General features: G+C 46.2%; 1 protein-coding gene across 4 annotated transcripts in view; it reads right to left on the bottom strand.

Moving 5' to 3' along the window:
• The window catches only part of suco (SUN domain containing ossification factor), a 64,212-nt gene continuing 47,512 nt past the window's right edge, over nt 1-16,700 (bottom strand). For 3 of the 4 annotated variants that reach the window (XM_080732928.1, XM_080732927.1, XM_080732925.1), the window contains 9 exons: nt 16,340-16,423; nt 12,800-12,890; nt 10,298-11,761; nt 9,541-9,628; nt 9,335-9,439; nt 7,462-7,616; nt 6,756-6,847; nt 5,267-5,322; nt 1-4,009 (listed from right to left, as the gene is read on the bottom strand). In XM_080732928.1, the coding sequence (XP_080589054.1) occupies nt 3,419-4,009; nt 5,267-5,322; nt 6,756-6,847; nt 7,462-7,616; nt 9,335-9,439; nt 9,541-9,628; nt 10,298-11,761; nt 12,800-12,890; nt 16,340-16,423 (2,726 nt within the window). In that variant the 3' untranslated portion in view covers nt 1-3,418. The remainder of the gene's footprint in view (nt 4,010-5,266; nt 5,323-6,755; nt 6,848-7,461; nt 7,617-9,334; nt 9,440-9,540; nt 9,629-10,297; nt 11,762-12,799; nt 12,891-16,339; nt 16,424-16,700) is intronic. The other variant, XM_080732926.1, reaches the window with a different exon arrangement.

Genomic DNA, 16,700 nt, shown 5'->3' on the forward strand with positions numbered 1-16,700 from the left:
TTTATTTAGAAATTCACAGTTTCTAATGGCACTACAGTTTAACTTTTGTAGTTACACTCACTCCCGCTCCAAAATACTGTGCAGCTCTTCCACAAGAGTAATCACAGAAAAGAGATGGAGAGAGAAGAAAGAAAAGAAAAGGGAAGCTTGGAAAAAGGTAGCACTTACACATAGAAGGTAAAATAGAAAAACAAAAAGGCATGAGGAGTTATACAAAGTGCACACTGGGCTCCTAGGATTTCTCACCCAAGGACAATTCTCCCTCTTCACCATGTCAATGGTGAAGATTTAAAAAGTAGTCTTTCTCTCAACACACAGACGACAACGTAAGAGCAATTAGGAAACACGCTCACATGCATACATGTTTGCACACTCAACGAGTTCATACACATTCAGAATAAAAGAAACAAAACAGAAACAGGTCTTCTGGGTGTGGGGAACATACCATTTCCAAATCACATTAATATATTGTGTTCCGCTATCACATTAAAATATCGCGTTCCTCTACGTTCCCTTTTTCCAATAGACGATAGACTCGTGTCCAACTCCTCAGAAACCACCAAACCTTCATTCAAGGTGGCGTGAACATGTACCAATCGACGAGCAACAAGCCACTGAACAAGTGAGCGAAGTGAAAGTGAAGATACATCGATGAACAGTAAAATCAGCAAAGTGACTGTGTGGTGGTCCGATAAAGCATGTCAATCTCTCAATGGGAACTCAAAGTGGTCAATGAAATGTGAGTTTTCACAGCCAGAGAACAGCGTGCAGTGGGCTCAGGGGTGAGTGGGTGACATAAACATGTAAAGAAGAGAAAGGGTGAATATTATGTAGAGAGGAAGTTAATATGAAAAGAGGAAAAAGAAGGACCTTGGAGTCTGGTCGTTGGGAGGTAATTGGGTTCTAAATGGGAGTGTGATCTATTTAGATTGCAGGTTAGACCCATCTCTTTGTCTCTCTCTAAGAGCCAGTAATTGAAGCCAATCCAACATAGAGCCAGTCAGAAAACTAAACGAACATAAAACGTTCTCATTAAAATCCAAAATATCCCCTTTTTCACATTTGCAACTCCTCATGTAATTGTAAATCTTATTAAAATGACTTTTCTTTGTCTGACGAGGTAAAGTTTATTATACAACACAGATACGCCGACAGGCACATGACAAACGAGACAAAAATATGCGAACAAAAACCCAACTTTAGACTTTTTTTGTATTCATTACTTCCAAGTGTCTAAAAGTTTTAACACTTCAAAAGCAGCAGTCTCGTAATCCTCCTCGTTAGCTTCATAAGTGAAGTGTGGCTGGTCATAAACTAATATGCTATCATTTTGTCTTTTGTATATGAGCAGTTGCAGGACAAGTGACTGATACAGCATCCTGCCTGGCTGAAATGTCTTTTTAAGATATACACACCAAGTGAAGAGGTTAGTGTTCAACGGATTCACAGACGTCGCTATCCGACCGCTTTCTAGCAAACTGGCAATAAATTAGAAACTCATAAATATATTGAATACTGTGTGTGAACAAGCCACCAGGAAGACCATCCACAAGCAACTATGTTGCAGTACTGGTAAAGTGTACTTTATCAGCGGAAAGTACTTTATTTATAATGTATGTGTTATGGAGACGCACACATTCCTGAGACACTGCAGGACTGGGTGACTGGGGACTCCAGGGTCTGTACTAGACAGTATACCAGAAAGATACGTCCGTAAAGGCATTTAAATAAATAAATAGATAAATAAAATAGAATCTCAGGCCCCTCTGACTGCAGGGTCCCAGGGGGGTGTGCGTGTGTGTGTGTGTGTGTGTGTGTGTGTGTGTGTGTGTGTGTGTGTGTGTGTGTGTGTGTGTGTGTGCGTGCGTGCGTGCGTGCGTGCGTGCGTGCGTGCGTGCGTGTGTGTGCGCGTGCGTGCGTGTGTGAGAGAGACTGTGTAAACATTAGGCAAGGGCTGCCTGAAACGTGGCCTTTGAAGGCCACATTCTACCAGCAATCGGCTGTGTGCTGCATATCCTTCCAACCACACAGACTAACCATCATCTCAAAAGAGCATGGCTCATTTACACATATATAAAATTATAAATACAACAACAGGAAAAAGGTAGGGATGGATTCAAGTCTGTTTATCCTGGTTTTAACCTGACTCACACAGTTACAATCTCCACCTTCTATAGTATGCAAAAACCTTCTTTCTTCACTAGGTGTGCATGAATGTTTTGTATCTACAGTATATGCATGAGTGCAGGTCGTCATTTGGGCCCAGCCCAGACGACTCTATAGAGGTCTGCCTGAAAAAAAGGTGGGCATATCTTTGTAAACTGGAAGGATAACAAGACTGCTTCCATTTGACTTGAGAGGCGCACTAAACAAACTAACTAACAAACTAAACTGGACACACACACACACACAAACGCAATCATACTCCTTTAAAACCCCCACAATTTCTTCATTCAGCTCGGCTGGTTGCTGGCCTAGAGTAGACTGGCTGACAGAGAGATTGAAAGAGAGCACGTCTGGTGTATATATATATATATACGAGAGGTTATCACTCTGGTCCCATACAAACAAAAACTGTAGTCAGGTTAGGTTGCGACAGGATGAGTAAACGTAGAAAGAAATGGGGGACATAGAAGAGAAGTGGAGTAGAGAAGCAATGTGTTCCGCTCCAAATGTCTCTGTCACAATGAAACACGTCATCCATAAGGAGCAGCTTCATCCTGTACTTGACCCAGGGTCCCTGAAGAAGCAAAGGGCCGAGAGATGGAGCTCTACTCACTGCGCTCTGAATGGGACACGAGTCACTGCTTTGCACCCCTCCCCCCCAAAACAGTGATGGAGCGATGTGCTTGTCCAGTAGAAAACAGCTCATCCACACTACAGTGGGGTTATGTGATTTGTCTTGAGGTTCCACTGTCCACCATAGAGTCTGTCTGTCTCTACTGATAAAAAAGAAAAGGGAGAGTGGGGACAACAATCCTTCCAAAGTCTTGTTTTCATCACTAAAAGCTCTAGAACTCATAAAAAGGCACATGACCGTAAGGGGCCTCTCATAGGAGGGTGTGTGTGTGTGTGTGTGTACGTGTGTGTGTACGTGCGTGTGTGTGTGTGTGTGTGTGTGTGTGTGTGTGTGTGTGTGTGTGTAAAGTTTTTCCAAGGATACGTTTAGAAGGATGCTGAGCTTAGGTTGCCATGGCAACCACCTCAGTTCTACGGCACACCTGGGTGCTCATGGGAAATGCGGTTCACGGCATCAGGGCCTCATCATCATCATCTTTAACCACTGCCCGAGAAAGTCAGCTCAGTCTGTGTTTGGGGTAGAGCACGGGCTTGTGTACATTAAGTGCCTGAATGGTGTTGAGAGTGGAAACACGCGCCAGTGGTGTGTTTGTTTGTCCGTGCACGCGCGCGCACGTATTCAGACAGGTCCGTTGACAGCTGTCACTCCTATGGTCCCCACGCTGATCTCCTTGTTTCCCTTGATCAGCTGCTGCAGGCTGGGCAGGGAGCCCACGCTGTCCCCCGCAGGCACGGAGGAGAACTGCAGCTCCACCTGCCGAGACTTCCGCCTCTTCTGGCGGGACTTGGCGGGGGGAGGCCGGGGGGAGGGGGCCGGGGGGAGGGGCAGGGCGTGGCCGTTGCAGAGACCCGAGGAGGGGAAGACGGGGGAGGGGGGAGGCAGGCGGCTGGCGTAGGTGGACTCCTCGGAGTGGGTGGACGAGCAGCAGCTGCTGCTCTCCGACGGGAACTCCTTGAAGGAGGAGGAGGAGCAGGACGAGGAGAGCGACAACACCTCCTCCACGGAGGCCTGGCGAGGCGGCAAGGGAGGCGCGGGAAGCAGAGGAGGAGGAGGAGGGGGAGCAGGGGGAGGAGGAGGCAACAGCAAGGGAGGACAGGGGAGGAAGCCGTTGCACTTGGGACCGCCGTTGGCGAGCGGAGCGTTGGCGGAGGGTTCCGACGCCTTCAGAAACTCAACCTTGTCCACCGACTTCGACTTGCCGCGTTTTTTCTACAGGAGAGGGGGGGGGGCACAGATAGAGAGAACTGATCAATAAAAAGGTTTAGAGAAGACTTTCACAAATATATATACAGAGTATACAATATGGCATAAAGCGCTATTAACCACCTTGCAAACCACCGTGCAAAACACTTCACGTCATTACATTAAGTGGCTTATTGGAGTATACAGTAAAATGAAAAAAAAAAAAAAAAGTATACAGTCAGAAATTTTAGACCACTGGTTCACAAACACTGGGTCGGGACTTATTTGTGGGTCGCGGACACATTTTTGTGGGTCCCTTAATGTTTTGGTTCCTACTGTACATTTTGTCAAAACATTTTCAAAAAACATTCCCCCAAAAAAGATTTTCATGAATAAAAAAATATATATAATGTCTTTTCAAAGTAATATCTAACAAATTCCATAAATAAGAAAAAAAAAAAAAGAAGTAGTGAAAATAGCCGATCTACAAGCTCACAATGCGGCGCACAGCCACACATTGTAGATCTGCTGTTTTCACTAGTCTGGGTCCCGGGCAAACGTCTAATCTCTCTTTTGGGTCTGGACCTGAAAGGTTTGGGAACCACTTTTTTAGACTATTAGATTGTTTCAGTGAACATTAAAGTGCCATTTTGTCCAAGATGAGGTCACACAAATGGGTCAGAGAAGGGTGGGAGAGAGTACAGTGGGACGTGATGGAAAAGGAACACACACTGACAGTATACAGTATACTGTAAATATATATATACACACTATTGCTAGCGAGATAAACAAGTGACCAATTTCTTTTACCAACCCTTCTCCTTCCCTGTGCTGTGTGCCGTGTGCAGTTTCAAGAGCACAGTATCAGCATATAAGTGGTTAACAGGCTGTGACTGTACAGTATGTGGTGGGGGCGAGTCTCTATGCTGTCGCTAATATGCACGCTCTATCTAGTGCATAACTGCTTAGATTAGTGGTTGGTGTGGGTCCCAAGTCGGTCCCAAAAATGGTTTTCCTGGGACAACACATTTTTAGATGGGGTCCGCAGCAAAATATATATTATCAATTTGGGGATCCTTCACACAAAAAGTTTGAGGACTCGATTATCTGCCTCGGATCCGACCTAAAGGGAGGAGATTCAGCCCACAGCATTGAGACATGTCCCTGCATCCACTGACTGACTGACTGACAGACAGACAGACAGACAGACACCAGAACACACAGCACCTATGAGTCCATGGTGAGATGGGCCCTAACAGCAGCAGGTTGGAATGGTCACTGTACCTTTTTCTCTGGAGAAAACCTTAGAGGTTCTACAATGTACAAGTCATCCGGACCTACTGAACAGGGGAGAGAGGGGCCAGGTTATTGATGGAATGGTGAACAGGGAAAACATACATGTCACAAGCATGAAACGACCTTGCAAGTAGTAGTAGTAGAAATAATGTTAAGGTCTTTGCATACTGCAGCGTTTCTTTCGGCAGAATATCGGAGCGAATTTCGGAGCACTTAAATAAAGATTACAGATTTCCAAAACGGAACCAAAAAACACAGCAGTGTGCAACCACCTTTACTCCTGATTTTTAGTCACACACCAGTGTCTTGCATCAAAAATAGCCAGTTTACAAGCTCACAAGCTTCTGGATCAGCTATTTACAGTGCAATACACAATGTGCAGCCAAGTATAAATTCATTAAAATACGTTACAGATAGCAGCTCCACAGCAAATGCAATTACTGTGTGACTCGTCATTGTTACTACTTGCAAATGTCTACCATTGGCCAGCCCAAAGCATTGTTCTGTATTTATACACCCCTTTAGCCTGCATATGGACACACAAGCTGGCAATGACAAGCTCTCAGCCCCAAGGGCAAACACTCGCACCCACACACGCGAGCATGGGTGGGAGAGCAAACCATAGGCAGAGTTTTAGGTTTCATGAGCGAAAGGCCTTTTAAAAAAATCATTTAGAGCCGAGCTTCGCAGCAGCCACTCCCCACTCGGCACATGCGTCGTCTCAAATGTCACTTTCCACAATGCCCACAACTTCAGCCAACGGGAACGGAACCATGAGTGGGAGGAGCCACAGGGATAGAACGAGAGAGGGAGAGAGAGAGAGGGGGAGAGAGAGACAGAGAGAGGGAGAGAGAGAGAGAGGGCAAAGAGGAGGCTGAAGCCTAATTTTATGCTAAATTTATACTTGGTGGAAGGCCAGTGTCGTGTGCCAAAAATAACAGATCTACAAGCTAATGCTCTGCATAATCAAATCACTTGCTGGGAACTTGTAGATCTGCTATTTTGGGCATGCAACACCAGCACACAACCAAGTATACTGTAAGTCAGGCATTATACTCCAATGCACGGCAGCATCACTCACAGAAAATATCAGATTTCCGATCACGTCATGTTGGTTTCGGCAAATGAAACCTTTGTGCAATGACGTATAAATTAGCCACCCGAGTGCCAGCGTTGCAGTAGTGTGATGCACGTTGCCTGGAAGGGGGGGTTGTTAAAATGTACTATGTAATTCATCTGGACTCTTAATGCGGCTTTGACTCAATTGATAGTAGATGAGGGGGATAAACACAATAGACAGGGACAATATTCTGAAGGGGAGACGAGTGTGTGTGTGTGTGTGTGTGTGTGTGTGTGTGTGTGTGTGTGTGTGTGTGTGTGTGTGTGTGTGTGTGTGTGTGTGTGTGTGTGTGTGTGTGTGTGTGTGTGTGCGCGTGCGTGCGTGTGTGTGGGGTACGCAATGCAGTAACATTCTTACCTTCTGTAGTGAAGTGAAAAGACTTGGAGCGAACAATGCCGGGACAGAACTCCCTGCGCTTTAGACTCATGTCATCATAAGAAGAGAAGCACCTGAGAGAAACAATCATTCACCATTCATTAAGTGTCTATAAAGTGTCATGGTGTTTTTTCCCTAAAACCTTGACAATAAATCAGATCTTAAATTATACTAGGTTAGTTCTACTGATCCAAGGCCGGAACACAATGGATTGATTGATCATTAAAATAAACAGGCTCTAAGAATGCACGCGCCCCACCCATCTGACCGCCAATAGGCTTCCATGTTACGTGGTCACTCAGATGGGTGGGCCGCGAAGACTTTTGAGTTCAAGTGGGCCCTAATCCATAACCGAGATTGAACCACTGTTTTAGGCCTTACTTTATTTATTATTTACATCATCCAAGCCCTCCGACCAATGACAGGCGGTGACAAACGCATAACAGTGCAAAGGAAGCAAATCAGCATGCCATTGACGGGATCCTTCTATTATTAGAAAGCAGGTTGATACAAAAAATGGGCGATGGGGTCATTACTCATTATAGAGGGGAACGGAGAAAGCTAAAACAGTGATCTCCCAAATAACAGTTGACTCGGGCGAATGCCTAAACCCAGCGTTTCTAATTATAGGCATCACACTTTGTTTGCGTGCATCATTGCAATAGGTGTGTCTGCCACGCATACATACCTCTTGGGGCTGGGATAATGGTTGCTCTTGGGCAGGGCAGCAGGGATGGGTGGGGTGCTGGGAGGGGAGCTGCGACAGCACTGCAGACACAGCAGCAGACCCAGAGACAGACACAGGACCAGGGACACCACCAGGTAGCTCTGCCGGTCTGACACCTGGGAGAGGACAAAACACAGCCAGTTGAAACATTATATCCTTGCTGTCGGGCAGATACCAGTAGGGCTGTCACAATTATTACATAATCGTCTAATCGCGATTATTTGACATAATCGCGATTATTTTTCATAATCGTCATAATCGTTTCCATGTTGAAACATTTTCATATATTTTTTTTAAGTAAAAAAAAAGTAGTGGAAATAGCAGATCTACAAGCTCACAACGCGTCGCATCGCGGCGCGTTGTGAGCTTGTAGATCGGCTATTTCCACTAGCAATGTTCTTTTTTAAGTATAAAGTTGTCAAATATGTCAGTAATTTCTTTGTATATTTAGGTTATGTGTCGTATCTACCATGTGCAACTTCAAAGCCTAAAAGCCAAACAGAAATGTAATTCTCAACGACAAAAACACAATTAAATTGTTAATCGCAATTATTTGAGAGAAAATTAAAAGTCATAATCGTGACAGCCCTAGATACCAGCTAGCTCCATTTTTCTACAAATATTGAACCAATGAAAAGTATTAAAAAGCACTTCTGACTAAACCTCCCCACTCCATTGGATCCTCAAACTGTCAGTCAAACCTCCACCTCGTGGAGATAGTTGGAAAGAAACTCTACATTTAAAGGTCAAAAACCTCCCAACTCCACTTGAGCTGCACTTGAGTAAATTGATGATAATCTATAAGGACACGTTCAAGTATCTGACAATGTACGGTATAAACCCACCATACCAACTTTGATAAGGCAGTATTGTGTTGTTCTAAAAACTGCCAGACAGCAGAGATCGGCTCAGGCTCGCCGTACGGGTGCAAAATGAGTTAGTCCCAATTTCATACTCCATCAAGAAGCTGGGTGAATGAATGCAACGAAGCCATTGTGATGCTCAACAAAGCCAATGGTCCACTGCAGGGGTGGACATTCTTGATATAAAAAGACACCCAGACAGTCGGCATGGAGAGGTTGGAAGCTCTGTTGCAGCAGCTCAACCCTGCCCCATCACTATTTGGCTGAGGTCATTCGAGTCCGTTTCGCTAAGAAACATGATAAGACAAGATATGGAAGTCGCTCGCGAAAAGCCACTCATTCATTAAAGAAAAAGAAATCCTTTAATGCGAGTGAAGATGTGAAAGTAGACCCCACACTATTGAGTCCTGACGCATTGAGAGCTTCTAGATTGACTATTTTCGTTACACAAGTAACGCAACATAATTCCATATTATCGAATCCAAATGACTGAAGTCAGTCGTGGCGACTTACTCACCAGAACAAACTTGTAGTTTAAAACCAATCAAACAAGGCTCTCTACACCTTGGTGGCTGGCTGAGAACAGCAGGCTCTCCCGAGTAAAAATGCAATGTTCTTTTCGCATATCCTATGTATCCACTATCCAAGGTTATCTTTCAGTTTCACAGGTAACACGAGAGACTGCGGTATAAATATCTCCAGGCTGAGTCAAAGCTACTGCTAGCTGTAGCTGTAGTGTGTGTCAGTGGGCTTAAACACAGAAACAAGGGCACACAGAAGGATGTGTCGTCCTTGTTCGCTCCATCTCAACTTGGCATGCATTCTAATCGTTGATTACCAACCATCATCTTTCCCCTCTGAAAAATGAAAAAGAATATAAGGCAAAGTAATTAAATAAAAACGAAATCTCTGCAGCTGGCCCACTGTGGGTGAGATGAGGTTAATGGCAACATGTGGTTTCTGTATGGTACCTCTCTCTGCAGCTGGCTCATTGTTTCTGTGAGGTTGAGCATCAGCTTAGTCACGTTCTCCAGCTGACTCTGCAGAGCATGAATGGAATCCGTCTGCCTCTGGTCCTGTACACACGCACACACAAGCATGATCGTTATCCAGCCGTCGATTCTACATAATCTCCAGCAGATAAAACTATGTTTGACTGTCTGCAGCTCTAACAAACCTGCTCCTCAGCGATACGGGAGGTGTTCTGCAGTTTAATGATGGTCTTGTTAAAAGCTCTCTGCATCTCCTCCATCTGCTTGCGGTACCTGAACCACACACACAGACACACAAACACCTACCATGAGATATGAAAACTCACAAGCACAGCAGAACTGGTGACCTATTCGTCAGCACTTTTTAGTTGTGATTATTAGATTAGTTACATTATTCTTTAGTAGTGTTATTTGACGTTTATTTAGTAATTCTAGTAGTATGACTAGAATTACTCATCAAGGGAACTCTTTCTTTACTATAGTTTTGTAGTTCTATACCTTATTATATAATTAATATAAGCGCTTTAAAAAAAAAAAAAAGTAAAGCGTCTTGAGTATTGTGATAATAGGGATGGGACGATAATCGTATCATCGAGATTTTTAATATATCGTGAATTGTTCTCCGTCATACGCTGGGATCAATTCTGCTTTGATCCACTTAAACCCTCTAAAATTGGTGAAACACACCTGTAAACACACTGTTTTCACACTGTTTTCACTAGCCGATCTACAAGCTCACAACGCATCTCAATGTGACACGTTGTGAGCTTGTAGATCTGCTATTTTTTGGCAAATGTTCTGCCCCCAGAATATCGATGCAGGGGTTCAAGTGGTTGATAAATCGATTATTGTGACCAAAATAATCGTGAGTGACGTGACATTTTCGTATGGTCCCATCCCTAATAGTGATGTTCAGTATAGGATTGTAGGGTTGTTGTTCACCTCTGGCTGAGCTCCTCCAGGTATCTGCTGGACAGACTCATGTTCATCTCCAGGGATTTGATCCTGTTGTTGAGCCTCATGAACACGCTCTCCTTCTGACTGGAGCCGTGCACCGCTCCTCCGCCGTTCAGCAGCCCTCCGCCGTTCCCGTTCCCCCCGCCGTTGTAGTCCCCGGCGGCGCCTTGCAGCTCCGCGTAGAAGTCCGTGGCGATCCGGTGGATGTTCCCGTTGCCGCCGGCGCTCAGGAGGAGATCGTCCAACGAGTGTTCCCCTCGATGGGGCTCCCCGGCGTGGGCGAGCGAGTCGCCCTGCTCCCCATGGGGGCTGTGTCTCTGTGACTCCCCGCCGTCCGAGGCCGGCCTGGCGGCGTCCGCGTGAGAGTCTGTCTGCGGGGGGACGGCCGCGGGCAGCTCGGTGGGAGGGGGGATCATGTCCGTGGGCTTGGTGGCCATGGGAAGAGGCTGGACCGGATGCTCCGTCACGGGAGGAACCAGGAGGTCCGGGGAGGCCGTCTCAGAGGCCAGAGGTTGGAGGTGAGAGCTGGGGAGGCTGGGGGTCGGGGTGGCGCTGCTGGCCTGCTGGGTCTCCGGCACCGGGAGTCCCTGGAGGGTGGGATGGGGGTCGGGGTCCAGGGCTGCGTCCTTAATGGGAGGCAGAACCTTCTCTTCCTGGGTGGGAGTGGGCCGAGTCACGGAGGCGTGGGAGAAGCTGTGAGGAGGGATGCTTGTGCTCCTACTGGGCTCCAGCAGGATGGGCGCGTCCGTGGCATGTTCGCCTGGATGCTCGCTCGCAGAGGCATGCGCCTCGGCAGGGCGCTGCTCGCCCTCCAACTGACCTTGGAGAGGCATCTCTGGCGGCGGGACGCTCTCCGTGCGCGGAAGAAGGGCCTCCTGCTGGCTGGGCGTGGTGGTGGTGGGGGCGACGGGGACGGGGAGCTGATGGGGAGGTGGTGGCATGTGCGTGTGCGTGAGCGCGGGGGTGGGGTGAGTGTGAGCGGGGGGCGTGTTGTGTTCAGCGTGGTGGGCCTGGGCGTGCAGCTCGGCGCTCCTCCGCCGCAGGCTGCGCTGCCTCTCCCGGGCCAGCCGCGCGGAGCACCAGCGGTGCAGCAGCTCGGGCAGCGTGGCCATGCAGGACAGCGACAGAGACGACAGGCCCGGGAGGAGAGGACAGTGCACCTGGCTCTCCCTGCGCCTCCTCCTCGCCTCCCTCCTCAGCTGCTCCTCCCGCTGCTCTTCCTCCTCCTCCCTCCGCTCGCCCTCCTCCTCCTCCTCCTCCTCTTCCTCCATCAGGGTGACGGTGGACTGCCGGGGCTCCTCCTCCTCCTCGTCCTCCTCCACCAGGGTGACGATCTGTCTCTCAGACTCCGCAGAGTCGTCGGGCGAGGGCGTCTCCGGGGAGGCGGAGTCTGCCGCGACGTCAGAGACCTCCTGGGAGATGGACTGTCCCGCCTTCGTGGTCGACAATCTGAGGGAAGGAAGAGGAGGTACGCGATGGCTTTACGTGTTGTCATGGAGAATGTTAAACACTTAAACAGTTACCCTGATAATGTGTACTTTTTTAACTTTCCCCCAAATGTGCCTTGGTCTAACATTTTTTGCACTTAAATTTGCCGTATTGGTTTGTTTGTTCTTTTAAATCACTTTTATCAAAAGGCCTTTCAATAATTACATTTTGTAACTCCCTTATTGTTCTTGTTTCATATTGCATTATATATTTTAACGCACTTGTCTTGATAAGTACTCAAAAAAGTATATAAATATAAATAAAAACGATAATGCAAAATGCATTGCAATGTTATGGAAGTCATATTACACTCAAAACAGCATGCATCAGTACTGTTGGTGTTTTGTATGTCTCAGTATGGTGTGTGTGCGTGTGTGTGTGTGTGTGTGTGTGCATGCATGTGTGAGCATGCGTGTGAGAGAGAGAGAGAGAGAGAGAGAGAGAGAGAGAGAGAGAGAGAGAGAGAGAGAGAGAGAGAGAGAGAGAGAGAGAGAGAGAGAGAGAGAGAGAGAGAGAGAGAGAGAGAGAGAGAGAGAGAGAGAGAGAGAGAGAGAGAGAGAGAGAGAGAGAGAGAGAGAGAGAGTACTTCTCAGCCACAACACTAGAGGGAGCAACTGTGATCTAGACTGGTACCACCCAAATTTAGAACAAGAATAGGAAAACTCTACTGCTCTGCCACCAAAATGTGGAATGCCCTGACACCATCCATTAAAGGATAAGGATTAACACTGGCTTCGTTTAAAATTGGCCCGAAAAAAGCTTCCATCAGCTACTTTGAAAAGCACAGCTTGATGCAAATATTTTGTATGCTATGTTGATTTATTGAATACAATGGACAACAATAGAAACAAGTCCCCAGGGAGCTTTTTGTGTTATCGTTTTAGCCTTAATGTCCTACTGTACCACGTGCTGTTTACCTATCTGGCTAATAAGCTAAATTGAATGTGTGTGTGTGTGTGTGTGTGTGTGTGTGTGTGTGTGTGTGTGTGTGTGTCTTACATAGTGTCACCATCCAGTGTTGCTGTGGGTGTGAAAGGGACCTCTGAGCTTCCCGCCGTCTCATTCTGCACCCCCGTTGTTGTGGCGTTGGCTAGAAGTTGCAAAAACACTCATTAGAGTCAGAAGAGGGCTGGTGATATAATGTTTAAAATTACACACACACAGTGGGCGTCTGGGTGGCGCAGGAGTAAAGTTCCTGCATGCCCACCATTCTGCGGACTGAGGTTCCATTCTTCTACGGTGCATTCGGTTAGGGCTGTCGCCATTATGACATTTTACTTGACGATTAATTGTCGCACAAATAATTGTGAACTATTTAATTCTGTTTCTGTTGTTGAGCATTATGGAACATTTCTATTTTAGGCTTCGTAAACAAAAATGGTTCACAGGGCAGTTACGACTCAATAACTTACATAACATGCGGTACCATTAATTTAATGACTTTAGACGTTACATGAATAGTGGAAATGACTGATCTACAGGCTCTACATCCGCGCTCTCTAACGAACACGATCAGTTGGTGTTCACGAGTGGGAACTGGGAAGCCGGGCGGGGAGGGTGATATCTGCCTGCGGCTGCCACTGGTAAAGCAAAAAAAAAAAAAAAAAACCCACTCCCTTTATTATTATTTGTGCAAATCTGCATTGATCTCATAAATAGCCCCTAGGGAATCCTCAGGACGGAAATCCGTCCCCAGGACGGAGAACCTTAACCTTGAGGAAGGCTTGTTCGACAACTGCATGTGCTTCACCGTCCCTGGGGAAACTCCCCACTGTCAGATGAAAAGAAGTGGCTCGCAACTTCAGAGACACGATTGTTTACGCCCCCTCCCCAGGCCCAAAGAGTAGGGGTCAGCAGGGACAGGGACTCGTACTACTGTATACACATGGGGGAAATTGGCATACAGATACATTTTCTTTTGGGGGGGATTTTAACCCATTTAGGCCTAGAATTATTGAATGCTATACAAGCTCACAGCGCCACGCTGCAAGCTTGTAGATCTGCTATTTTTAGAAAGAAACGTGAAAATTTGAATTTTTACCTGATTCTATAAGTGTCTTTTGAATCCTTCTAAGGTTTTTTGAAAAACCCATGTTTCTATTTCAGCAATCTGGCCAGCCATCGTCAAAGAAAAGGTCCTTTTCACTTAACTGGAGCTCAGTTAGTCTGTTCTTGAGAGACTACTATGTCAGTGGTTTTCATGTCAAGGACCCCCAAAATTATATGAATTTGTCCACGGGCCCCCATCTCAAAATATTTAGTTCCAGGGACCACCCAGAAGCAAAATTTGAGTTACAAACGTTCGCTTTAAAAATAAATATATTCAAAGATTTGCACACATTTCCACGACTTTTTCAAAAATAGCTGATCTACAAGCTCGCAGTGCGGCACTCGGTGCCGCGCTGTGAGCTTGTGGATCTGCTATTTTTCAATAGTTAAAGCATTCAATAATTTTAGGCCTAAAATTAAACAAATTACACACACACAGCGCCACACAACTTGGCAAACAAGTTCTTTTTTTTTATCAAGTCCTATGTGGTTGTTTGAGTTTAAATAACAGCGAGGGACGCTTCGGGCCAGTGCTTTGTGGTTGCTGAACCATGTTTGGGGGAAAGGCAGGAACAACGGTTAACCGGTTTAGTCCAATTTAAGTCTACTTCTCTCTTCCTTCTCTACAGCTCTTTCTCGCCGTAGATAGACATAGTTTAGGGAAGCAACGTTTATAAACTTTCTTTCAAACCCATGTGAAATTCCCTTCAACCAACACAGGTGTAATTCTGAGTTATTAACGGTGGTCTTCCACTAAATCGGGGGCCAAGAGCGACACTTTTGCCTCTACTCCCCTTCGGGGTGAACGGGCAGAGAAGAGCAAGCTCTGCGTCATGAACCTCCGTAGGTCTGCGTAACCACCCAGCTCCTCTGCCATGGAGCGCAACAAAGAAAGACATTGTTCTGCGGAAATCTGATGGAGACCTCCTGTCGGCAGACAAATAAACATCTGGACCTTTTACACACAGACAGACACACACACACACACACACACACACACACACACTCGTGCATTCAAGAGCCAATGATAATACACAAGAATATACTGTATGTGCACATGTACACACACACCCAAACGCACACTTTAAAGCATACACACCATATACTGTACATATGCTCACACTTGAGGGGAGAACGAAAAAAAAAGAAAAAAAGAAAATGACCCAGTTTTAGAACCGAGCTAATTTAAACAAGCTGTGGTTTCAATACGCTGGGAGAGGATTGAACATGCTGTGGGCAAATGGAGGAGGGGAGTATGGTTAGTTACCCACCACGAAAGGGAGGTGGACCTCAATGCCTGATTTAGCCGATCTACAAGCTCAAGCACAACGCGCTGTGAGCTTGTAGGGCCGGTATTTTCGGTGCAAGACACGACACACATCTATGTATAAATCAGGCTTAACCAAAATCAACAGGACAAATCTGAGGCATAAATCTTTACATTGTATCTATATTTATATATCTATCTGTATCAAAGCTGTCTGAGTCAATGCTGGTGGATTATAAATAAACAAGTGAATCATTGTTCAACGTGGGTGAACCAGTTATTTGCGTTTGACAGTTTCCGACGGCAGGGTGGGGAGAGCTACGTGCTGACAATGAGACTGAATGCCTCGGCGTGTTTGTCCTTTTGAGAAGCACCAGTGAGAGTCTTCCCTCATACAAAGTAGCCTCTAGAGTTTCCTATAGGATCAAAGACTTATTGTATGTACGCACAGTAAAACAACATGACGTTATTTTTGAGCGTGCACACAGTGCGCTGCATTTTTTATTCCGCAATTGCAGGTTGAACGTCTGAAAACAGTACACCGTTGTAAAGTACCTTCTGAGGAGCATGATGAGGAGACAAGTAGAAAAGTATAAAAGTTTGTGCGTGCGACGTGCGTGCGCACGTTCAATTTCCGGAAATGTTCATGTTCCACATTACACAAACCTACTATACTATACAGTAAACTGGGTTGAGGGGAGTCTTTTGGCTATAAGGAGTTCAAGTAGTTCCATATGCCAAGATAACTTACTGTAGTCTGAGTTGAACGAAAAATGTTGACACGATTTAACAGGATTTCTAGCCAATATCTCCCGAGGCACACGATTTTCCAGGAAGGCTGCTACTGGTGGTACATCATTGAAACAAGCAACACAACAAATCGGGTGCAGTGAAGTTGTTACGTTTTCAATGTAGTGGGTCCGGGGACCCAGTATTCATTTGAATTGGTCAAAAGGAAATTGAAAGGGTCCCCGATACAATTTGCGTGGAGGAGGTTTAGGTGTGTAAATTGTAGCGTTAGTCCAAGTGCTGCCATCAGCCATCATGTGAGCTAAGACCGCATTTAACGGTTTGACTGTCAACCAAGCAGGCATTTTTACTATCAGGTGATAACCTGGAGCGTTTTGGTCTGGAGAGAGTAAAATTCAGGGAAGAAAGGCTCAGTGGATGGAGCAAGGTAAAGGTAAACGTCTGCAGGAGAAGATGAGTACGAGTATGACTACCTTCTCTGTGTTCTCCACCCTCCAGCTCTGGCTTGCCCCCCAGCACATTGGCAGCAATGTTGTTGACCATGTTCAAGATAGCATCTGCAGGAAGACAAAGAAAACAAAACAAAAACCACACACATTTGTTTAAGTATTTTGCAAGCCAGCGGTTCGTGGAAAGCCGGCGGGCGGGCATCAACTTGCACAAGAACAGCATTCTGCAGCCGTGGTTCTCAAGGTGGTTCTCCAGGGTTCTGTGAGGAGCTGCCAGGGGGGTCCTCGGCTAAATGGTTGATAGTTGGGAACCAAATGGACCCTTGTGGGTCTGTAACTATGAGAGCGTACAAATGGATTCCATTTGTACACTCTCAGAGTTCAA

This window comes from Nannobrachium achirus (assembly GCF_963921795.1).
Source record: "Nannobrachium achirus genome assembly, chromosome: 1".
Lineage (NCBI taxonomy): Eukaryota > Metazoa > Chordata > Actinopteri > Myctophiformes > Myctophidae > Nannobrachium > Nannobrachium achirus.